Source organism: Hetaerina americana, unplaced genomic scaffold (genome assembly GCF_022747635.1).
Source record: "Hetaerina americana unplaced genomic scaffold, ioHetAmer1.1.p SCAF_44, whole genome shotgun sequence".
NCBI lineage: Eukaryota > Metazoa > Arthropoda > Insecta > Odonata > Calopterygidae > Hetaerina > Hetaerina americana.
The window spans coordinates 309377-335534 of NW_027287030.1; the positions used below are offsets into that span (position 1 = coordinate 309377).

A 26158-nucleotide genomic window follows, 5' to 3' on the forward strand; every position below is an offset into this window, starting at 1 on the left:
ACATCAACTGAAATGAAAATGCAAACACGAAAACGATTGGTAATTCTCTTTCTTCGTCATCCTACCACTAGTTAAAAGCTCGTTTCTGTTGTGCAGAATTACATCGTTCATCGTCTGCGCACGATGGCGTTTATATTTACGTTTAATTCCTAATTTTAATGCTAAACTAATGCTGTAGGAATAGGCTCCGCATGACTACAGCAGATACGAAACTACACGATACGAGTACAGTGCGATACAAACGAGGCGACTACACAATGCTGACATACTCAGTGTAATAAAAAATATTTAACTGATCTAAATTCCTCAGAATTTGTGAAAATAATAATCTGTGCCACCTACATACAATTTTTCAAACTTGATAGGCACCCTGAGCTAAGATAAGCCGGAGGAATTTTATAGTATGCCAAAATATCTACCTACTGGGCTTGAGCCAGTGTCTAATTAGTCAGTAGATCAATCCTCTAACTACTGGGCAGCACAATCATTGCTACCAGGTTACTGCACCATTCTACATTTTTGGTAACTCCATTTCCTCTCTATTCTTTGGAGCCATCATCGAGGTCTATAAATTGTCACGCATGCCTCAATTTACTAATTTTACAATTAAAAAACTGAATTCACACTGTGTTTGGGAAAAAATTCATAATCCATAAATGAAATATTTATTGAAACCTAGAAGACCAGTGTCCGTTTGATGCACCCCAGGAAAGTCATTGACCATTTGCAGACCAAAGTGGGAGGGATGGTAGTAAACTTACTCTGATAAGCATCTTTAATCTCAGGACACTTGAATCCCAGTCAAGTTGGTTTATCCTTCAATTAGACCAGCTTCTAGAAGTTTGCCATCCTGAAATTCATCAAAATGACAGCTTTTTCAGGGGATATTATTCAGTTTATTAGCGTGCTATAGAGGTGTTACTAGGACATTGCTCTAGAACAAAAATGCCTACAGGAATAAGGAAAGGAAATATTTACAAAATTATCTTAAAATATGCAGTATCATTTATCACCCAAAAGTCTAAAATGACTGCCATTTCTAGGCTGAAGAAAAAAATGATGCATTTCCTTAAATGATACAAACACCTGTCACTTGACTCTTGTGTGTAACATGAATATAAATAACCATAAGAGTAATCAACCTGAAGGTCGGTTAGGTAGGTTCTTCACCCAGTACTAAGCCCTATACAGCATGTTAAATTCACACATCAGAGTAGAGGGGCCATTTACTTTCCCTGTGCCGGTTATGGCTTTCCAAGAAGGTCTGGTACCCAAAAAAACACAGCTTTGGTGGAGTTGAGTGTGCTCAGAGATGCTTGCCCGGGTATCAAACTGGTGCCCTCCGGTCAGCGGTCCAACGGTCTACCCCTGGATTACCGCGACCCATAAAAATGAATATATGCCTAACAAAAGTAAAACATTGCAATTTATCTTTCATTTCCAATGCAAAGGATATTTCATTAACTATCATGAAGCTCAAAATAAAGGGAATTCTTTCCATTAAAAATGGGTCAGAAATTAAATTTTCCAGCTATCCTACTTCCCCTAGTTTTCCAAATGAGCTAAAACTGGGCTTTATTAGAACACCAGCCATTTAAATATACCGGAAGAAGTTAGCAAAGGGCACATTGTTATTACTTTTTGAGTTCAACACCTCTGAATGTATGCTTAGTCGTACACTTCTCTAAATTATATTACTATCTATAACGTCAAGTGTGGGACTTACTAAATCATTTTTTTGACGTTGTACATAAAAACACTATGGACACCTATGTATTTAGTTTAATATTCTATTGAAAACACAGGGCTTCTTAATTTCAACTGATGCAGCAATTGTGCAATGTACGAGGGTCATCCGGAAAGTAGTACCCGTTCGTGAAATAAAAAGACAAAAGTAAATATTAACAAACATAAAAAATTTTATTTGAAAGAGGATACTTTAAACTACTTCTCAACATAATCTCCAAGCAAATTAAGGCATTTGTCATAACGTGTGACAAGTTTCTGTATTCCTGCTGCATAGTCCTTCGCCGCCAGCTCATTGAGATACGCGAGGGACCCATCTTGCACAAATTTTTGCATAATGCAGATGGTGTTTAACAATTTCATGAACAATTGTTCGAGAAACATTGGGAAAATGCTCACAGATGTCATCAATTGTGACGCGCCGATCGTTCCTCACGAATTCGTCAACTGAGCTCACCAGTTGGTCTGTAATGACAGACGGTCTCTCCGAACGCTCATCGTCGTGTGTGTTCCCCCTCCCCATGTTGAAGTTGCGACACCACCGCCGAACAGACGACTCGTCCATTACATTGTCTCCATACACCTCCTTTAATTGGCGATGAATATCACATGGGCGAACGTTTCTTGCATTGAGGAATTTAATCACTGCCCTCACTTCACAACTGGCGGCGTTCTCAATTTTTTTAAACATTGTAAACAATCACAGAAACAACACAGGCAATGCTAGCGTCACGCAACTTGGCTCAGAGAAGGCAGACAAGCCACTGAAGCTATCTGACCTCGTCCAGCGGCTACTCGCGTCGTCAGCACTTCATGCGGCACGAACGGGTACTACTTTCCGGATGACCCTCGTATGATGCTTTCATTCTTTGTCACAACAGAATGACATCAGTGTACTATCAAAGGAGTAATATAGGACACTGGGATTTTATTCCCAGGTTTAATAAATACTTGAATGATATATCAGTTCTGAAAACATTTGTGTCAATTATTGGGCGTATTCTTGAACATGGATATACATATGATATCATTACTGCAGCCATCCTTTAAAAAGATAAAAAGTTACTATGACTTTTCTTAAGAGGGTGTATAGGAAAATGTGGGAATGTAACAATGTGATTTCTCTTATTGCTATATATGTGAGGGTAGGCTGAAAACTAATGCACACATGCTGGTAGACCACATTGCAAAATGATCTTCAGAAGCACTCCTCGTGACATGTGGAAGTAACATTCCCCCTCAACATGCATGCCCAGGTTTGTGTAAGTTACATTCATCCAGTGTATTTTGAGAATTGATAGTGGATGGATATACTTAAACCAAGCCATAAATTAAATAAATTGAATAATGATTTCGACAAACTTTATTACATTGTAATCATAAGAAATGATAACAAAATACTACCTCCAAATATAGAACATACATGAAATTACATGGGCAACCCAAAGATTTACATGCAACAGAGTAAACACCAACTTTCACATACATTCACACTTATTGACCATGAATGAGATGAAGTTTCTTCAGAAAGAGAAATAAAGAACAAGGCAAGGAGAATAAACATTTATCATTAACCTTTTCTGGAAACAGCAATATTAAAACTAGCACTTATAACAACAGAGTTCAGTACATAGTTACTCTGCTAAGATAATTAATGACTAGATTCGTTATGCTTTAAAAAAACAATCAGACTTGATTAGATACATGTAATTAATTGCTTTGTAATTTAAGCCCCTATTTATTTGAAATTGTATAACTAATACATGATACATCACTCACAAAGAATGATTAAAAAGAGGAGTAAGGAAATTTCAATAAAAATCTCTTTAAAATTTTAAAGCATTATTATGTAGGTAAATTATGTCCACATATAAAATCACATTTTTTAATTATATTACAATAATAATACTCTGAAATTGAAATTTTGTCTCATCTTTAAATAGCAATATAATAATAATAAAACTTTCTCCAAAGCGGTACTAAAATGGACACTTTTAATAGTTTATATACTCATATTATTGATATGTAATCAAAAATAAATTAAGTAGTAACCAAAATCAGTCTCAAATGCATTAAAAGGCAATACCATAAATAATTACTCAAGTTTTTTGAAAATAAAAAAAATAGCAAAACAGTCTAAGTTATGGCATTGAGTGAATTGATGGGAGTTCCTTTGCACCTCCTAATTCACATTTTTCATAGGATCATCAGTGAGCATGGTCCTATTAAGTTATTGGTAGAAAAACCATTCGCCAAACACAGCTGAAGAAGCTATTTGATAGTATTCAGTATAAAATTTTGTCCACCGCCAAAATACGTAAGTTTCGCATTGCTTCATTACAAAGCACTGTTAATTTTACAACAAGCTTAAGTAAAATATAGATTTTTAAAACTTTATCAAGCATGTAATATCAACTGGAAGTCATTTAATTCCTTGAGATGTGTTAATAGGCACAACTGACTAATAGACTTTTGAAAATGTAACCTGCTTTGAAGAAAAGTTCCCTTCTGGAGTTGAATCTAATATTTATTTTTTTTTCATATTCTCTATTATAATACTCAATCAAAGCATATCCAATGGAATGATTAATGACTGTGATTTCCAAGCTCTTTTTAATAGGTTGAAACTATCTTTGATAGCTTTTCATTACTGGTATGTATACATGTCTCAGAATTCGAAAGAATTAAAAATACTGTTACTTCCTTAAAATGGTTCCCTTTTTGACTTTCACATAGATTGCTAAGGATTCAATCCAATGTTTGGAATATTAATACATATCGGCTATGAAGTGCTGGAAGACAGAAGACCAGTGGATTTGACTGTCTGCCAGTCGATTCCATGGAAGAAGGGATGAGATTTCAAATTTTCAATGCCGTTAATGCCAGACCCCAGCCTTTCAAGTGGATCAGGTCTCAGCAGCTGCTCAATCAAGGAAGGGAAAACAACTTCAACATTCAACAGATTTAAAGATAAATACAAAAATGTCATTCTCATGTGATATGCAGTATCTTATTCATGGGTTCCTCCAATTCATCCATAAAAATATTTGCAATACAAAAATGGGCAATAAGAATCATTGCTGGTAAATTATATGACTTTCCTTCCAAGCCATTTTCATTTAATGATTTAAAATGACATCCATTTCCAAGCGTGTTTTTCAACTATTTATGTCAAAAGAAAATTAAATAGCTCCCCTTTAATTAGTGATCAACTCAAGAATTTCACAAGGACTGATCCAGACACTCACTAAAATTACATGAGAACCAAAGCCCTGAGCCAAAGGAATGGGAAAATTATAATACATCTTGCCAAAACATTAAAAAATATATATCCTGTATATAGGATTTGATTTAAGGTATAAAGTATAAATCAACTGAATTTACTGCTAACATGTGATTGTAAACTATTCTAAGATATTAAAAATGTACACTTACTTAATATAAAATGGAATCCACACTAAAATGATATATTTAGTATGAATAAATGATGGATTTAAAGTAAATACAAGTACATATTTTGATCGGACTCACCTCAGTTAATAATGATTTTGCTTCCAGTGAAATATATTCAGGAATGTTCAAAATTGAGTGACTATGAATACCTCCAGGATGACAGGATAACAGAGTCTAAAAAGGAAATTGTTAAAAAATTTATAGCTCATAAATTAAAATATACCCACCAATTTTATACATTCCTTTCGATTTTAACTAATAATAATTTTTTTAAATCATGTATATCTCCAAATTTATAGGCATAGCATGAAGCTGTAAATTTAGACATTTCCATTATTAAGCTTGCCACTTGGCACTAATGTATTGAAACACAAGAGTTAAAGAGTTCTCATTGAAACAGTATAAATGGCTAAATAGGATAGGTATCAATTTGTGATGCTAACAATTATCATCAGTCAATAAACAAATAAATAGATGTGATTTGAAAGTTCAAACTGCTAACACTAAAGAAAGCAAGTTGATATCTTTATTCAAAGTCCATCAAAATGTGAACTCCTTTTATTGGTTAAAAAAATGGCACACCAGTAATACCGTGGCCACAAATTAACAAAAGTAAGCTCTGAATAGATGGCAGAGAATGTACAAGGTGCGGAACTTAATTCGGACAAATTTCAATTTGAATTTCCCACCATATCATAGTTTCACAGGAGGTCGTGATTGGCGTTCTTGAAATCTATAGGCATCTAGCAAACAGCCATAACCTCAAAATGGCTGAGATGTTACATACAAGTGCAGAGTACAATCGAAGAGACGCTATTAATCGAAAGTGTTCACGCTGGGCGTTATATTTTGAAATAGTTCGATTCTTCCGGTACCCCGGATAAACTGTTTATGATATCGTGGCTCAGTATAATGCTTCGGAGAAGTCTGGGGAAGGTTTCAGCTTACCTGGCGAGGAAACCTTATTGAAGGAAACGCGTGTTTGTTTGGTTTTTAAGCACCGGACCCAGTTTAAAGGTTTCTTGCATTTCAGACCCTTCTATTAAAATACAATAGCATTTTACCAGCATCGATTGTCAAGTTCAAAAATAGTGTATGTAGTTAAAACTGTTTTAAAGGAAATACATTATATACCTGGGAATAAATATTAAAACTTTCATTGTTATTGTTCAAATTAATATGACATTTAACGCAGCAGAACATCTGCAAACATATCTAAGACTTATTTTAGTGATTTCACAGTTATTCTACCGCTCAATGAACGACAATTTTTAAAAATTCAGGGTACACAGCAAAATTCTAACATCTGTTAAAGTTATGCATATTTGTGCCATATTTTACATACTAACTCGATATTTAAGCAATGAAGCCAATCTAGTTGCAAAACAGGATGCTGCAAGTTCTACCGTTAATTACATGGGTCATTCAATAAATAAAGATACAAATACTAGCATTTCAAAACTAGCCCATGAATCATTACCATTTTTTTCCGGGGTGTCAGTTGGCAACCTCGGGATGAGTTCTGATTAGCTGTTTGAGTATTTTATATCAACATAACCTTAAATACTTCAGTTCAACATGGCAAGTCCACTAGAAGATTGCACCGGAGAAGCTGGTATGTTTCCACTCAATAATCGTGTCTTTTGGTCTCAGTATCGTAGTGATGGAACCAGACCTAATTGCAAGTCACTATTCTTTCAAAAGAAATGTCCCCTTCAATCAAACTTCTTCGCTTTTAGTCTTGACTGATGGAAAGTCTCGATTCTTCATGAGCGTTAATAAGCTACTGGGGAACCCATCTCACGCACGTTTTCCGGTGATTTAAATGGTTATGAATGACATTGTGAACAGTTCTAACACCTATTTGAACTTCCTTTGCTATCATTTCAACGGTAATTTTTCTCGTATCGCATAGAAGTCCAATGATCTTAGATTCCAACGAGGAACCAGAAACTTTGACTGGACGTCCACTTCCAGATTCATCACAAACAGTTGTTCGGCCACTTTTAAACTGATCAATCAATCCACTTGTAAACATTTGCACAGTTCATACAACCGTTCCCGTATTGAATCAACATTCTACGAAGCATTTCACATGGTTTTACACCTTCTGCCACGGCAAATCTAATAACAAGAGCACTACTCTTCTAAGGTACATTCTTCCAGTTGACTAGCTATGGTGAACAGAAGATTTTGAGGTTATGTTGACATAAAATAATCAAACAGCTGGCCAGAGCTCATCCGAAGTTTACCAACTTACACCCCTGAAAAAATAATAAAAATTCATGGAATAGTTATAAAATGAGAGCATTTATCTCTTAACTTATTGAATGACCCTCGTACATATGAAAATTCTAAATTAAATTTAACTCCATCCACATTCTGGTTCTTAAAAGCCACAATACTGTTGCATTTCATTTTTATTTCGTTAATTCAATATTAGGGGCTGGTATTGAATAAGAATTATCTAAGGGTCATAAAAGACTTGCACCCTTCTTTCATTGAACTGAAGAACAGGAGACTAAACTAAAGGTAGAATAATGTTAGGTTACCTTCCCAGTCAACAGTTCGAATATAATTGCACCAAAGCTCCACCAATCAGCAGATGCTGAGCACCCAAAAATACTGTTAACTTCAGGGGCAGCATAAAGACATTCAGCAGCTGTACTATCCACTAACACATCCACCCCATGCCAATGACACATGAAGGTTAAAATTATATGCCCATTGTCACCAAGTAAAATGTTGTCTGGTCTCAAGTCCCTGCAGGAAAGACATTACCAGGGTAAACACAAGTGGAACATTAAAAATATCATCAAGAATGTGCATACCAGAAATGCCCATTACAATATTGAGCATGAGTTGGTCCCATTGCTAGTCAAAGAGTTCAATTTTGAACCTGAAAAATGGAGAAAAACCCTTGGATAGGGTGGAGCGGTGTAAGAAAATAAAAACCTAACAGTTCCAGGTTTAACTTTGTGGAATTCCTTCATGATGAGGGGGAAAAAAAAAGAAACTTTGCACTTCCACATAAGTCTTCATGTGGAAGTGCAAAGTTTCCAAAAACAAGTAAAATTTAGTAGTTTAGTTTTCAGTTAAATCAGTTTGACAAATCTAGAGGAAACATTAAAAAGGCAATTGAATTCATTTTTCAGATGAGTGCTAATTTTTCCCAGTCTTCTAGCAGGTACAGAGCTAAATTCAGTAATTTGAATAATTGCATACATTTTTTTTTTCAAATAAAAGTTTCCCTGGTCTACAATTGAGAACAAAACATTCCAGTCGTTCAAGATACAACAGTAACAAAGTGTACAATATTAGATTCATGTCCACCAAAAGAAAATAAAAATCATGAAGCAAGGGTTATCCCTGCTCTTCCCCACATGAGAGGCAATAGCACCGTGTAAGCCAAAGCTGAACGCATTCAATATTAAGCATTACTATTAAATTTCTGCTTGTTTAACACATGCAAAATATCAGACAGTAAAAAGCCATATTTACGTGTGACAACTTTTAGGTTAGAATAGGCATTGATTGGGTTCAAAATGGAAGAAATATCTCCACTTATGTTTGAGCATATTGTTTGATACTGACCGCAACAAGCAAGCCAAAGGATATTTTGACAGGTAAAGGTAGAGCTGAACTTGTACCTTACCCAAAGAAATTGTGAAATGCATACATTAAGGTAAGCAGGCCAGTTCTTTCCCCCGTGTAAAATCCTGGTTCTAAGAAAATCAAGTTTCCCAAAAATTACACAGCCTGGATGAGGCTGAATATTTTAATAATTGCCCAGATTTGAACCCAGGCATGGTTAGCAGCTAAATACAAGACACAATCGAGGAAAAAGGGCTATTCTATTACATTTAAATATTAGTGGGTAAGAACATAATTGTACCAATACAGCACCACCTATTGATTGTTCCCAAAGCCAAGAAAGTTATTGTGTGGATTTGGTAGTTGTTTGCTTGTTGGTGAATGCAGATATAAATGCTGGCAAAAATTGTTGCTCTCGCCAGTTGTCAAGTGCATACTGGGATTTGATTTTGGGTGCAAAAGAGTCAGTCTTCAGCTGTCCAAATTCATTGGGAGTTGTGCCCAGCTCGTTGACATACTGCAGTAGTGAGTGAAGGAAAGATAAGACAATAGGGTTGAGACATCAAAAATGGCCACAAAAATGAGCATGATTAAGAGCGGAGAGGCAGGCCCCGTATCCAGATCAGTGAAATCTTTGTTCAACAAGTGAACCACGAACTGAGATTTGATTGATGATAAGTTCTCTTTGATAAATTTCTTCTTCTTGTACGCAACACTATTCACACCATTTTTACATAAAAGTTTGGATATCACAAATTGTGTGCAAGGTGGGTAGCAAAAATTCTAACCGACCAACACAAAGAGCAAAGAATGTTGAGTGGACAAGCATGTTTGGACCATAATCCGTAGTCCCGACCTTGCAAGTAGCAACTATTTCCTCTTCTGGCACTTGTAACAATGGCTTGGAGGACAAGGTTTAGAAGATGACGAGGAACTCAAGACTGCTGTTGTCAACTGGTCCAATTTCCCAGGTAATAAACTTCTACGCTCATGAATTAAAAAAGCTGGTGCAGTGTTATAAATAGTGTTAAGAAGTGAACAGAGATTACGTACAAAAGTGAATTAGGCTTGTAGGAAACTAGAGACATAAATAAAAACTTTTTCTAACGAATACATTTTTTTAAATTACCAAACAGCCTTACTTTTGAAAATGCCTCACACCATGCCCAATGGCCTTGCACATTGATACAAGATTGACAGAATAAGCATCAACATATGAATTTGTAGGAGTGGCACTGTGGCACGCAAAAACAAGTCAGGTTCTTTACCAAATAGTTCCAGATAGCTGCCAATAGTTCACAATATTACACGATATAATCAGATAATGAAAATTACACTGTTTTTACAACAAAATATTTCTTATGACTTGTAACCAGGCTGAAACTCACTGTGGAGGTCAATTTTAGGAACTTTCCAACTTAAATAAGGTACCAATGGCTTTATCACCAAGTTAAAGGATTGAAGCTGAACTAAATTAAAACAAAACAATATTTTATCAAACCATCTGTTATTTCGTCTGCTTTTCAGCCTAAGTGGACATTTCCAAAACATTACTGTTCATCATTCTTGAAATCAAGGTGCTACAAAGAAATGAAGTTTGCTGACAGTGTCATTTTTCTGATATCAAAATATGAGCCGGATAAAAGGGGAGTAATTCTTAAAAAGAACTTATACGCCCTGGCAACTGAGCTGATCAGGCTGATGTATAAATGCCACTGAACTCTAGGTCAAGTCTGAGTAGGAAGGCATGTTGCTGACAGACATCAGAGTAGATCATCACCCCTGCCAGCAACATGAGTCAAATATAGAGTATAGCACACCGTGGCCACAACTGAGGAACACTTACGATGGCAGGGAGCAGGAAATTTTGAACTAAGGCAGATTACCACAGAAGATAATACTCTCTTCCAGGCTATTGATAGTCTTGTCATTTTAGGGACTTGTAGGGATTTTTAAAGGGCACTTGCCTGGAAATATGGGACTAATCCCTAATTAGGCCCTACTTATAAAGGATGGTAAAGCATCTAACAGGAATGAAAATATTCTTTAATCTGTGGGCAATTAGGTTTCAAAATTTACTTGAACATTTCCCATGGCCCTCCCCAATTTCCAACCGCGAATGTTGGAAAAATAAGGAAGGAAAGGAAGAAATTGAGAGAATACTATTGATGAGACTTACATACATATGATGTCAGATTCATGAAGAGCTTCTAACGCCACCAATAGCTCTGATGCCCAGGCTCTGGAGAGACTCTCTGGAAGTTTTGGTCTCTGCCCAGTGCCGGAATGGGACTGAAAGAACCTTGAGCGCATGCCAATGCCAACATTGGTGCCACCTAGTTCTAGACTACTCGATGCAGTTTTCATCCGACCTTCAAAAATATCCTGAAAAACAAATGAAATAAATCAGGGTGGCCGCTCATTGTCTGGATTCTCATTCATGCCTCTATCCTGATTTTTCTTCCCACTGGTTGTGATCTGATTACTTTTCTCAGTATAAACAACAAATTGCTTTATGCTCCACTGGCATAATTGAATTTGATCGGGGATTGGTATGCTGCGGTGGCTTCCCACCAAGAGGGCTCAGGTTCAAATCCTGGAGACGACAAAAATTTTTCAGCGGTATCCCAATACATACTTGAGGTGCTTTGTGGAGGGCACTTTGAGTGAGTATGACGTCCATCAGATGGGGCGTTAAGCTGTGGACCCCTTGGCACCTTTCGAAAAGAGTAGGCTATACTGATGCCGGGTTTCTCACCAACCTTCATCCTTTCATCTCCATCTCTAATGGCACTAATGACCCCAGCTGTCGGTCACTTCCCATAAAAACTACTACTGAAGTTGATCCCAATAGAATTTCCATTAGAATGGTTTGAGGTGTCACTTTGTGGAAGCAATTCACATCGGAAAAGAAAATACTTTGTTCTTCCACACAGTTTTTATTATGCACGATCCAGGTTTCGACTTACAAAGTCATCATCAGATGATGATGACTTTGATTGAAGACCTGATGATGACTGGTAATCTGATAATAAAAAATATATGTGGAAGAACAAAGTATTTTCTTTTCTCATAGAATTTCAGTTTTCACCAAGCCCAGCATTCACAATGGTCTATGGCCAACACAAACTGATGTCTGCTCGAAAAGGAACATTGTCCTCATCGGGCATCCTCCATTCCCATGTCATATTTCCAAACCACACATCAAATTCCCAGCTTTATTAATAAAACTTGCCCCACTCCCCCATTTTTTCCCGATAACTCTGACTGATTGTCCACCTTCATAAAGCCACAGAGCTAAGATGGCAGGAACTGTCTAAAGACAAGGAGCTAACTTCTGGGAGAGCTACTAAAGCCTTTTTTACAAGGTGCAGTGAATCCCATTAGAGCGTAAGCGTGGTCAAGCACAAATCAATCGGGAGCAGGTGTTCTAAATGAAATATTTAGGGTCCATCTGTATATAAAAAAATTCCGAGTTTTCCACAGAATGTTTTCAGATTTCAAGGGTGTCTCCCAATTCTAAAAAGGTTTAAGTTTGGGCCAATATTGTCATGAGGTAATAAATATTGACCACAGGTGCCAGAAATGTCAAGATATGGCTTGTATTCTCTTATGATATCAGTGGCAGTAATCATTGGGGGAGGCAACTGACAGCCGAGGTCTTTTGCGCCATTGGGAGTGAGTGGGTGATTTGGTAGAGGTAGGATGTTTAGGAAATGGAAATATCATGGAGAGAAACCTGGCACTGGCATTAATCTACTCTTGACAAAAGATGCCATGGGGTCTACCATTCAACCCCCAAATCTGACTGATGGTGAATACACTTGAAGTGCTCATCATAAAACTCACAAAGTAGGGATTGGGATACCACAGAAAACTCCTGTCCCCTCTGGGATTCGAACCTGGGACCTCAGGGAGGGAAGCCATTACATTAGCCACCACACCGAACCCCCTTAAGAATTCAAGCACTTGACACAATTTATACATAAATATGGAGCAAACATATCCAGATCATAAATTATCCTCCACGTAATCAACATTAGACCTAATCTTAGGGGAACATGGATTTCTTGGAAAATGAAACTAACATTCTGCAAAAATTTTAACATACTGTTTCACTAAAATGATACACATATAAAAGAATGCTAACAGTGGCAAACGTAGTGTCATTTCACCAGCATGGCAAAAATTATCATTCTAATCAATGAACGAGGAGACTAAAAATCACTAGAAAGGACAAAAAAAAATCCCTCGGTGATAACAAGATGGCTGAATGAAACAATTTGAAACATTGAAAAATGAATTTAAAAAATGAAAAATCTACTTTAAGTAACAAAAATTACAATGCACGGGCACTGTAGTAAAAACTAACTTGAAACTGTTTGAACAAAAAATAAAAATATTTAGCAAACACTATGTTTTGGGCCTTATTTCCATAAAATGTACAAACCAGTGCCTCAATTTGTGCATTTTCAAAGCACTGTCTCTCATTTGAGGTTCATGTGGGCAAGCACTCTGAAGAAGAAGAAATCCTGGGGGCGAAATAGCAGCGTGTCTCTCTTTAATGCATTTCAATATGGGTGAAGAACTTTCTCATCTAAATTGTAATGAATAAACGGCTTTTCCGTGAAATTTTGTGTGAAATTTTGAGTTTTTTTCCAGTTTTCCTGGTTGGTAGACATCTGAATATTTCACACAACACAGGAGACAGACTTGCCTCAGCACAGGAAAAATGCAATGCAGATGCCCCCTTGGGTTTTATGGCACTTGCATCACGGCTGGAGTAAGACACGCCTTCAAATCATGATGTCTGCCACTCAGTCATAAAGAAATGCCTCGAGTTTTCCAGACTTTACCCATGGCATTTTTAAATTTTCCAAAGCCTAATGAGGTTCTATTGAAGTAATTAACCTGAACAAGAATGCCAATGGTAGTAATGGACATAGGCGTTAATCCTAAATACAGACATATTCATCAAAACAATTACACAGAACCCCTCACAAAAATTCTATACCATTCTTATATTCAATGCAACAATTTCAGAGTGTAAAAATCATTTGCCTTTACTGGGATTCGAACCCAGATCCCTCAATATCCGGTCGAGTGCTTTAGCAAGTTAACCTATCCAGGCGTCCTCTTAAACTCTGAAATTTTGGGGTTTTTTAAAGATTTTTCAAGGGGCTTTTTCAATAGAAAATTTTCTTTGGAAATTCATTCTTGTATTCAGAAAAAAGTATTATATTTTATTAACATAGCCTAAAAACAATTTGATTAGTATAAATGAGAATATGAATAGCAATTCAATTAATAAATTAACAATTCAAAATAATTTTTATTGAAAACACAAAATAAAAATTCATGACATATTGAAATGTAATGAAATAATTGACTTTGTAATTCCACACACTTTATTTAAAAAACACACGACCCAGGTTTCGACGTTGAACGTCATCATCAGGTGGTCCTCATAGAAGCACGCTGGCTATATATACCTTCTGATCATAGGAGGGGGGGGTTGGTCAGAGAGGGAGGTCGGAGGGGTAAAAAAGGTTACAATGTAGCTGGGAAGAAAAGAGAATTACATTTTTGATTTAGAAGAGTGGTAGGTCTAGGAGTGGGGAGTGGGAGGGATACAAAATTTCGTTGGCAAGATCATCTTTCCAACGGACACATTTCAAAATTTCTAACTGCTCCAAAGCATCAAGCCTTTGACCTTTTTCTTCAAAATGAATAATTTTTGTCACAAAGTCACTTTTGTGATCACTTTCGATGAGGTGTTTTGCAAAGAGGGATGTTATGTTCTTATTTTTTACACATGTTTGGTGTTCTTTAATCCTTTCTTTAAAGAGGTATATATAGCCAGAAGGTATATATAGCCAGCGTGCTTCTATGAGGACCACCTGATGATGACGTTCAACGTCGAAACCTGGGCCGTGTGTTTTTTAAATAAAGTGTGTGGAATTACAAAGTCAATTATTTCATTACATTTCAATATGTTATGCAAATTCCACAAAGTTACGCCTGAGACAACAAAAAAAAAAATTCATGACTTTGGCAGAAATCAAGGCTGACTTGATCTGTATGTACGCATATAACGAAAACAAATAGAGCGATCCTCAAACACTCACCCCACAGCTGTACCTCCTCTCCAAACGAGACCGGGACAAGCTTGCCTTTCTTCTTCCCCAGGAATTCCTTCGCTCTCTAATTTTTCTTGAGGCCGAGACAATAGTGGAAGAATCAACAGATTTGCACTTCACGATTGCTTGAGGACGGGATTTCTCTGAACCTGCGGCAGGACACCTCATCTCGACATCATTGTCACACATATCGCTGCCGCCAATGGCTGCATTCACGTCCAATGCATCACTGGCATGCTCATCAACCTTTAGGTTCTGATTGCTGTCACTGTTCAACAAACCATTCGCATTGTCCACGACACCATTGTGGGTTACAGTGCTATCTAAACCGGCCATTACTTTTTCACTCTTTTGCAAGGTTTCATTGACAGATTCTAAAAGTTTTTGCGCATTTTGGACTAGATCTGTCGTCTGAAGATTCTCAAGGTTTCTCCACGAAACTGATGGATCATGGACGTACCTTCTGACTAAATGAGATATATAACCATTACTATGATTTATCTGGACACATTTCCCTAAAGATTCAGATTTTACGTTTGTGGCATCTGTGGTTTCCTTGGAAGGATATGGCAATTCAGGTTTAACGTATGAATTTGGCACCTTTTGCGAGAAATTAATTCTATTTTGAGAGTCTCCATTTTTCAATGGGGCCTCGTCCAAGGGCCCTGAAGGACTTATTCTCGGGGGTATTTTGTTCAAACACGGACCCCTCTGGAAGTCTTTCACAGCCAAAGACGTGTAATCACGGATCAGTTCCATGTAACTTTCATCGATGTCACTATTGGAGTCTCCAGACTCGAGAGCCGTTGCGATTTCATGGACTACACTGGATGGGAACCTGGAAAGCTGTTGGCATTGCTTTGAGGTCAGATTGCCCACTGGTTGGTGTTCCGTTGGATTGATTTTGGAAGATCCTGTTGATTCGATGAGTTTCTGACCAATGTATGCATTCTGCCCAATTCCTTTGACGGGAGTTTTCTGGGCTGACTGAAAATATGAGCTGACGTGGTCCCACAGTTTACCCCCACTGCAAAATAAAGCATTAACAGTCATTAGATTCTCTCTTTTTAGCTTTCATAGCCATAGTCTCTTACTACCCGTAGTTCTTGTTTGATTGAAACATTTAGTTTTTCCAGATAAAACTGTCCATTTCATGAGCTAGGTTCTGACATATAAGCATGTGGGCCATTCAGTGAAGAGGTCAATTCTAAGGGCTTCCATGGAGGCATAAAAAAAGGGTTCAATTTGGGACCTTTTTTTTACCAAACCAAAGCCTAATAACCAACTTATATTTACAGAAAAAAGAATTTTAATCAATCATTTAGCCTACTTGCTTTTCATTCTATATTAGACTAACATTATTCTTGAAACAAGAGCTGTAGAAACAATTAAAAAAATCACCATCCTAAACTTTGACCATGAAGCACATGAGTTAGATGTAGAAGAGTAGTAGATGAGAAGAGGAGTAGTTCTTGAAAAAGACTGTACTTCTTTAGTTTCATAATGTAATTTGAAGCTTTCACTTAATTTACAACAAATTTAAGGTATCAGATTCATCATGAACTAATAAAGTATGAATGGTGAACAAGATGTTGACCAGTGGATAAGAAACTACACAGCAATAATAGGCAAGGAGGGGAATACACAATCCTGGTTGCTGGACTGGTCACACGCTGATACTAGAACATACACGCAAATGAATTAGACTGAATTCAGACATTGGACATTGTGCTGGTGAAAGACACCTATGACAGATGACATCATAGTCAGCCACCTCCATTGCCATCACCAAAATGAGAGGTATATTCATAGTTAATGCAACTGTGCTCAGTACTGAGAATAGTGGAGCGAACAGAGAGTAGAAAGTTGTTAATTAGGGTAAGTTACTACTGGTAGTATGAATTTTTATCAGCTAACAACAACCTTGGTTATTTAATGAACTAAGGAGAATTTTTGTACGGTCTATTTGGCAACCTGTCTGCAAATAGGAGAAAAGTCCCGCATTAGTTCCTAATTAGTGATTGATTAGACTCATTAGAGATTGCATCAGAGCCATCATCAAATGAAACAGCAGATTTTTGAGATTTTACATCATTTAGGAAGAGTGACATAAGTGGGTGAAATATATATTACTTCCCTCCTCCATCTCCGAAGCAGTTAATACTCTCAGCGCATTGGTCAGCCAAATCCAATCAAAACTCTCTCTAGCTTTTCTGGGTTTGACCAAACTAATCCCGTGCCTCATAAAACCCAAGGTCAGGGGTAGTTCTACAACTGTGGGCATTCTAAGATTCCTTTCTATATCTCTTTCAAAAGTCAAATGGCCATGGAAAATTATAAGAATAAAAAATGAGATGCAGTTAAGACTTGCAATAATTACTGATTTTTTTAAATGCATGATTTAAAAACACTGGAATAAAAAATAAATCCCCAAGGCTAGGACTATATCTTCAAGAAAGACAAAGTTACATGATTGATTTGCCCTTCACTCAAAGGGAATTATAAAATCCAGCCAGTTAGGAAAAAAGATCACCAACCCCAGCGATACTATATTAATGGTTAACAGTAAAATACCAAAGATGTTTTTAGCTACACAATAAAATTACTCTTACAACAATGATTATTTCCAAGTTGCAAAGATCATCACAAAGGAAATAATCAGTACAATACAAACAATAAACTAAGCACTTTAGAGAAATGGTTGATTAATACCAAAGTTTAAATGAAGTTTTAACTATAATTTACTAAATAAAGTTTCCACCTCCATTATACATGGACCAGATAAAGAACAGACTGATTCTGAGCAAATTAATGTACTGTTCAATATCGATGAAGTTTTTTCTACTGAAATGTTTAAATCAAAGATGGAGACCATTGAATAGGCAGACTAGAGAAGAATAGAAACCTGTGAAACATAGATGCAGTTGATGAAGATTAAATGGTCATTTAACAAAGGGTGAAATGAGGAAAAATACAAAAAATAGTTGAAGAGAAGGGACAGGCACATGCAAATAGTTAGAAAACCTATTTCCATTTCACAGCACAGAGAGACACACTCTTGATTTCCATGAAATGAACAGAAATATTGAAGAACTTGCAAAAATTAGATGTACGTCAAAATATTTACCCAGCATGTTGAAGCACCAATAATACAGAATTATCCGTCTCAAAATATTTGTGAAGCTTCACCATATAAGGAACATTTTGTGGAATGGAAGTTGGCTTTGTATTATTAACTGGACATGATGATTTATGCAATACCTGAAAAGGATAATAAGAATGATTAACGCAAATCATTAATCAAATATTAAGATCATAATATCAAAAGATATACATAATAGAAAAAGTTTTTGGCATCAGACTAACCTTCATCACAAAACACTGAGCAGGATTTTCCAAATCCATGACAAGCATGACTTTATCTATGATACCAAGAACTTTAAAATTCTTCAGCTCAAAATGAGGTCTTCTTAGCTCTGATAGGCGACAAGTTTTCTGGATTTTGGCTGGAGACATCTGGAGTGGCTGCAATCATGGAAGCGTAAAATGTTATTATTCAACATAAGACTGACTAACAAGACTGTGCTTTGACCTTAAGGTCATTACTTCTTATTATCAGAATAAATTTTTGAAAAAAAATTTTGTTTACCTTTTACTGACAAACAGGAACAGAAAGAGTTTAAATAGACACATTATACAATATGCAATCATTTCTTTACATGCTATAGTTTGCAGAAAATTTTTATTATCCTTAGGAAATAAATAAATATATTAACAAGTAATTTTATTGAGCTCATTAATAAAAACCTCTGCATTATTATTATTTAGATAGTATTTCATTTTAGGTAAGTTTTGCAAGGACTCAGGCGAATGAACAACAATGCATTTCAGGCCTCTTTTAATGAAACACAAACTAAAATCCTACAGTACGATAAGCCCATCTTCATCTCCATGTACTTCCTTCCTCTCTTCATTCTCTCCCACATCCCTACCCTATTCCTGCCCCTTCCTCATTTGCCCAACATTCTCCCCTCTATCACAGTCTTGGTACCCAATCAAAACACTGCATCCATCTTTCCTGCCTTCTCTGGATTTCTCCCAACAATTCCTCTCCTCCTCCAACATCCATAGCACTTCCTTGTTTGCTTTCCTTTCTGTTCACTTCATCTTCTCAATCCTTTGCCACACCCACATTCCAAAAGCCTTCAATCTTTGCACGTTCAACAACTATGTTTCTGTACCATACAAAACCATGATACATATTGAAGTTTTCCTTAATCTAATTTTAAATCCTTTCTCAATGTCCCTGTCATGGATTCCCTCCTCCTTGCGAAAGTTTCTATGCCTAATGCAATCCTTCTTATGCCCTGAGTACTTGAGACTACTTAGGTTCAAAACACTTCTGTTGAATAATAACTACAAAAGAGAACAATGAATAATTAATTGGGGACTAACATTCTAATTGACACCTTGGAATGTTTAGGCTCCGTTAACTGAATTGAACTTTCAATTAAATTTCCATTAATTACACCTTGAGAAACAATAAAACATCACAATAATTTTTGTTGGGAATCACATTAAAAAATGGACTAAGGATATAAAACAGAACCCTTTATGTATATTAAATTTAACTTGCTCATGCACCACAAGCAAAAATTTTGGAGCCCCCTCTACGCATGACTCAAACTCAAGTGACAAAAACCACAAAGATTAAGAAAATTCTTTTTTTTTAATTGTTCCCCAAAGTAGACTTATAAATGTACTTAAATTATCAATGTACCTAAAAAAAGTACTTAATGTAAAATTGTAAATACTAAATATGTAGTTCAATAGTTTCAGCCTCAACTTTGTGGAAGTTCATTTTAATAAATGAAAAAGAAACACTTTGTTCCAATCCACCACTTTATTACAGGTACAACTAGTTTCGACGCTACGGCATCATCCTCAGGTACAAAGTTTAAAGTCACAATCATTGTATATATACCCTCTTCTGGAAAGGGTGGGGGAGTTGTGGGAAGAGGGGGCGGGGAGGGGAGTACGGGGGTAGGTACGAAAGAATGTGGGAGAGGGTAGGAAACACCAGGAAAAGCGTTAGTGAGTGGGGGGGATTGGAAGGTGGGTTAAGAAAGGGGAAAATTTCATTGGTCGGTATAATTTGAGTCAATGGCTAATGGAGATAAAGGTACGGGTTAGGAGTCAATGGGAGTTAGGGGGAAGGGGTTAGAGGTTCTGTTTTTCTGTTATTGCTAGGGAGGCTTCCAGGAGAGGTGATACGTTTTCAAACAGAATGTCATTGAGTAAAGGATGTTTCTTCATTGTTCTCCGGATCTCCAACTCTTCCTTCTTGTCCATCGTCCTCCCTTTTTCTTCACGATGTAGAATTATGGGGATGAAATCACTGGTGTGATTGGTGACTGGTGTGTGTGGACAAGAAGGAAGAGTTGGAGATCCGGAGAACAATGAAGAAACATCCTTTACTCAATGACATTCTGTTTGAAAACGTATCACCTCTCCTGGAAGCCTCCCTAGCAATAACAGAAAAACAGAACCTCTAACCCCTTCCCCCTAACTCCCATTGACTCCTAACCCGTACCTTTATCCCCATTAGCCATTGACTCAAATTATACCGACCAATGAAATTTTCCCCTTTCTTAACCCACCTTCCAATCCCCCCCACTCACTAATGCTTTTCCTGGTGTTTCCTACCCTCTCCCACATTCTTTCGTACCTACCCCCGTACTCCCCTCCCCGCCCCCTCTTCCCACAACTCCCCCACCCTTTCCAGAAGAGGGTATATATACAATGATTGTGACTTTAAACTTTGTACCTGAGGATGACGCCGTAGCGTCGAAACTAGTCGTACCTGTAATAAAGTGGTGGATTGGAACAAAGTGTTTCTTTTTCATTTACTAAATATGTACTTAAAAATGAGAATTTTTATATAAAATATTCTAAGGGTAAATTAAGTAGAAAATGCTTTACACTCCATCTTGAAGGTCTGTCATTCTCAGATGAAAGGTGCTCTTTAAAAATCTTTTCCGCTCGAAGTAGGTACTTGGCTGTTTTATCTTTCACAATCTGCCTCCGCTTTTCATCAGTGTCACCTGTTCAAACATCAAATCAATTGTTCAAAAAACACTTGAAAGTATTCACGACATATACAATGAAAAAAAAGTTCCAGCAAATCCAATTAACTTTTAAACTAGTCATACCTTGTACTCCAGTGAGGAGAGTGGCAATCCCAGCTTTATAAGATGCAAATGCAACATCGTATTCCCCATTTGCTTCACTCTGAAGGGCACGACTTACATGGCAAGCAGCTTCAAGGACATAGTTTGCTTTCTGCTGAGACGAATTCGATGAAAACAAAGAATCATCACCAGTAGAGCTATAAAGACACAAGCACTAACTGTGAGCAGAATTCACAATTAGTTGTGACAGGGTGTACTCATAAATGAGACAACATTACTTTTGTTCAACACTTGAAAATTTTACACGCAAGTGATTTGAAAATATTTTTGCAGATGCTTAGAAAAACCAAAATACATGCTCAATACTGTTTAATAAGATTAAACTTTGACATTTGTTTAAGAAAAGAAAAAAAATTTCTTGGAAGTTTCAATAGAGATCGTTTTTGAATTTCAGTATCCACACCACAATAATTAAATGCGAGCTTTTAAGCGAGCAGTTCTGAGAGAATGTGATAGTCAATAAAATTTAAAAATTTTCCAAAATGTTGAAGGCACACTTGCTTTGCTTTTAAGTTACTCCATTGTACTATAATTTTCTGATGTAATGGCAATGATGCGCCATTTGAACAACCAACTTCTTAAAGTTATCTACATTGTAATCCAGTTGAGGTTGCTGTTTGAGGCTGTTACCTTTCATTGACATATTCATGTATTCTACAAGAATTCCACATTTTGATTCTAACCATAACCTATGTAGAATAATGCCGGTTACATTATGCCTTGTCTTGTTTTATCATGTCTTAATTAACCTTAAGTTAACACAAAAACTCAGTTTTATGACCATTAGTTAAGGTGAATACCAAAAATTAAACAGTACAATAACTGACAGATGGATTTGCTATGTTAACAATGTTCACATTCACTGATAAGCAATCTTATTTGTTTATAAAATTGGTTTTGTCAGTAATCTCAAAGTTAAACTAACATTCACATTAATTAACAATTGGATCTTTCAAGATATTATAAAACTGGGCCTTAGTAAGCTACATAGACATATTCATGGATTGATTACTTAATATAATAACTGAAAGATCAAAATAGTGCATAGAGTCAATTATTCTTAAATCTCTTAACAATAAATAACTTAAAATAAATGTCCATTTTTTTCATGACAAAGATGAAATTGGAAAAGACAATCCTTTTCATCATCTTACAACAACTATTACCAAAATACCTATATTGTATTTTGTGTAAATCTAGCCTTAGCAGCTGTTTATTTACTGGATCCCTCAACTATTAACCTACTTATACATACCCAGGTTCAATCCCAAGCATTTAAAAAAATACTGCATTTCTGTTACTATGTTCCTTAGGCATGACTATTTTTGCATTTTCAGATTTGATCTTCCAACAATTTATCAATAAAAAATATATTTAGATATCTGACATCAAAATATTTTATTGATAACAAGCATGGAGCGGAACTCCCAAACTATGCAAATAGAATATTTTTCTGTATTGTCTACAGAGATTACATATTCTACATACTTAATATCGCCTATATGTTATTTACATGTAGATAATACTAATTTATGTGTAGACGCACATCACTGTTAGAGAGGGGAGGGAAGAGTAGGATATGGGAATTCAGGGCTAAAGTGACAGTAGTCTGTACTATGCATCATACATAGTAGTGTGTGGTGTGTGCTGCATTGAGTTCCTTCAGGTATGAGTGTGGATATTTCGAAAACCTGTCGGAACACTACCCAACTCATACACTTCACCTTAAATATAATTTCTCCAGGTTTTTAACCATAAATAAAAATATTCCCAAATTTTTCCAGTCCAGCAAAATTTTCTGAGTTTCTCAGATTTTCCTACACAAACTATTGGTTTTATGAGCAAAAATAATGATGCCTTTGATGGTCTTTGATGAGAACATTTATTTTCTGATGGAATAATTGAATTCAAACGAGCTGAAATCCATGCCTGAGGAAGAATTCACATTGACAGTGTAGACTTGTCTGCTTTTAATGAGGGAGAATCATAAAATATTGCTGATACTTTAAAAGAGCAGACCAATGAGATACTGACAGTTTTAAACAATAAATGTTTTAATTTTTATGGGTAACAACTCACCTTTGAGACTGGCTGTCAAAGCTAATTAGCTGACTTCCTTCGACAGCTTGCTCATCCAAAAGCCTCCTTTCTTCATCCCCCCCTTTCCCCATACCGATATCGGAATAGTTGTTTTGGCACAGGGGATCAAACATGGCCAAATCAGCACGATGAAGTGGCGTGCTCATCTCGCTTGGGCCCGAATCAGTGTCTTCCGTGGTGAAAGTTGTGCATTCTTCATCGCCCAACTCATCATCATATGCTGAGCTGTGCGAACTTAGGGACACTCCATCTGATAACTGTGGACTCTGCCAAGTCCCCCCTAGTTTCAAGTAAGACCTGAAGACAAATGAAAGCACTAATGAAAGCACTAATGAAAGTGGTGAAAATAAAAAGTAACAATTTAAACTCTTACGTTGATTTTAGCCTATATTCATCACTAAATACGTTCTCTAAAACTTGTTAAAACTCCTCGAGTTAGATTATATACACTGTCCTCCTCATTAGCAAGTAAACTTGGAATACAGCTAAATTTTCAGGAACTGGTTTTACCTCTACTAAAAATACTTTTGTTGTTCATTTGCTCTAAATTCAGAACCACTAATATTTCTCCATTCAGCAAATTGGCTAAATCACATTAGACCTCCTCTCTTTTGCCATGATTTACTCTGCAAATATTAACAAAAAAATATTTCCCAATATTTATCTCTCTCACTTCATACAACACAGTCACATATAATTAAAAGTGGCTATGCTCGACATCGCTGGACCAATTTAAACGCATAGCTGTCACTGGCTTTGATTCATATCATGGGCCTTTTTAAGTAGATGCTTAGTTTTTTCATCACGGAGTCATCGGTGGGCACATGCAATTTGCCGATACTTTGAACAAATGCAATCTGACTTTGCCAGGCACAATGAACAATGCATACGAAAAAACTAACTGATGCACTTTAAAAGTTAACTCTCAAAGAAATAATCCAAGACTTTATTGAATTTTGCAACAGATGTTTACACTGTATGAAGAATCAGCTCAGCTGTCAGTATAAATCATAATATACATTTGTAAATGATGTAATAGCTAGAGTATGACTACAGAGCCACTATTTGAATGCTGAGGAACCTTGCATAGTGAGCATTAATCAAAATTTTACTTACATCAGAATCTTACTAATAACACGAAACACTAATTAAGATACATAATATTTCCTATATAAATTGAGGTAAAATACGAAAAAAAACTCAAAAATATAATACCCTTGCTTTCTTCCCTTTTCAATGCTTTTACGTTTAATTTTTATTGTTATTTTTACTCTCATATCGCTTTAGCGGATTTATTTCTGGGGACATTTTTGCAAGAGATATTAAACTTGGCACTAAAAACCACAAATAATATATCTGAATATTGAAATTTAATGAAATAATTGACTTTGTAATTCCACACACTTTATTTAAAAACACGACCCGGGTTTCGACGTTGAACGTCATCATCAGGTTCAACGTCGAAACCTGGGTCGTGTTTTTAAACAAAGTGTGTGGAATTACAAAGTCAATTATTTCATTACATTTCAATATGTCATGCAAATTCCACAAAGTTACGCCTGAGACAACAAATTTAAAAAAAAAAATATATCTGAAGTTTGGAAAAATGTGTGATTACAAGAGACACTTAGATGCTAGCAGAATGAGTGCTAAATACAGACTGATGTAGCAGGTACACAGTCATTTTGGGCATATCCCTCTCCTCATCACTCTTTATGCGAAATGTCACTCATTGAGTCTTTTTTTAATTTGGTTTGCATTTAATGCCTCATTATGAGAGGTTCCATTTCAGTGAGGTTCTACTGTATTTGGAATACCAGATGCCGAGCAACAAAAATGGAGCCAGCAGCACATTATATCTCTGTGAAATGTCACCATTTTCAACATTCTTTCTTTCATTATTTAAGTATTTTCTACTCAAATATGTACTTGCACTTTTACTTGTTGGCCAACATTAGAGCCAACAGAATTGTTGGTTCAATAATAAATTTGACAGCCAAGAATAAGTCAAGGCAGATTGAACAGGCTCCTTAATTTTTCTAATACCCACTTTTGTCAAGTTAATTTCATGCAACCATCATGTATGTAGTTGTTTGTAACACTATCTTAGTGCCCAAGTACCTGGAAGAGTTACTCATTCCCTCATCCCCATCTCCAGTGGATATTTGAGAGATCCCATCGGATAGAGAAGAGGGGCTCCTTATTATAGGGAGTGAGTCACTGCTGGTGGCAGCAATCAATGTGGAAGGATGAGCATCATTGGGAACACTTGGATCATTCACTGTGTATCCAGTCTGAAAGTAATACAACAAAAAGGACTTTGCAATCAACTGACCATTTCAAAAGGCAATCACTCAGAGTAAAATAATTTTAACAGTGTACAGTTATATTCAGTTGGTGAATTCATGGAGGGTGATAATTTGTTCTAAAGTATAGCTTCCTTTATTTATATAATGTTTTCCTAATTAACCAAGGAAAAAAGCTTAACATTTCACACCATACAACATTGCAATTTGTACCATTTGTTCAGTTGGATCAATGATTTAAAATTCAATAATAACATTAAAACAGAAACTTCAAAATATAAAAAAGTATTACTGCTTTGATGCTAAATTGTTTTTTATCGATTACTTTCTTGTATTTTTTTATTCTTCGCCGGTATTTGACTTACAGCAATGATCAGGCGTAACATGGTGGAAATCATTCATGATGTAAGAAGACAATTTGTTTTTCCACATAGAATTTTTTTACTATGACCTAGGCTTCGTTTTAGCGTAATATCATCAGGCCACTGACTTTCATCACAGCATAACATCTTCAGGCCCTGACCTGACCTATGCTGTAATGAAACCTGGGTCGTAATAAAAAAATTCT

General features: G+C 36.2%; 1 protein-coding gene across 2 annotated transcripts in view; it reads right to left on the bottom strand.

Moving 5' to 3' along the window:
• Nucleotides 1-3091: 3091 nt before the first annotated feature.
• LOC139692923 (ribosomal protein S6 kinase delta-1) overlaps nucleotides 3092-26158 on the bottom strand; it is a 37498-nt gene continuing 14431 nt past the window's right edge. For both annotated transcript variants that reach the window (XM_071591246.1, XM_071591245.1), the window contains 11 exons: nucleotides 25406-25578; nucleotides 23264-23581; nucleotides 21146-21321; nucleotides 20916-21037; nucleotides 18300-18458; nucleotides 18061-18194; nucleotides 14922-15960; nucleotides 10973-11178; nucleotides 7752-7962; nucleotides 5278-5373; nucleotides 3092-4666 (listed from right to left, as the gene is read on the bottom strand). In XM_071591246.1, coding sequence (XP_071447347.1) covers nucleotides 4529-4666; nucleotides 5278-5373; nucleotides 7752-7962; nucleotides 10973-11178; nucleotides 14922-15960; nucleotides 18061-18194; nucleotides 18300-18458; nucleotides 20916-21037; nucleotides 21146-21321; nucleotides 23264-23581; nucleotides 25406-25578 — 2772 coding nt within the window. In that variant the 3' untranslated portion in view covers nucleotides 3092-4528. The remainder of the gene's footprint in view (nucleotides 4667-5277; nucleotides 5374-7751; nucleotides 7963-10972; nucleotides 11179-14921; nucleotides 15961-18060; nucleotides 18195-18299; nucleotides 18459-20915; nucleotides 21038-21145; nucleotides 21322-23263; nucleotides 23582-25405; nucleotides 25579-26158) is intronic.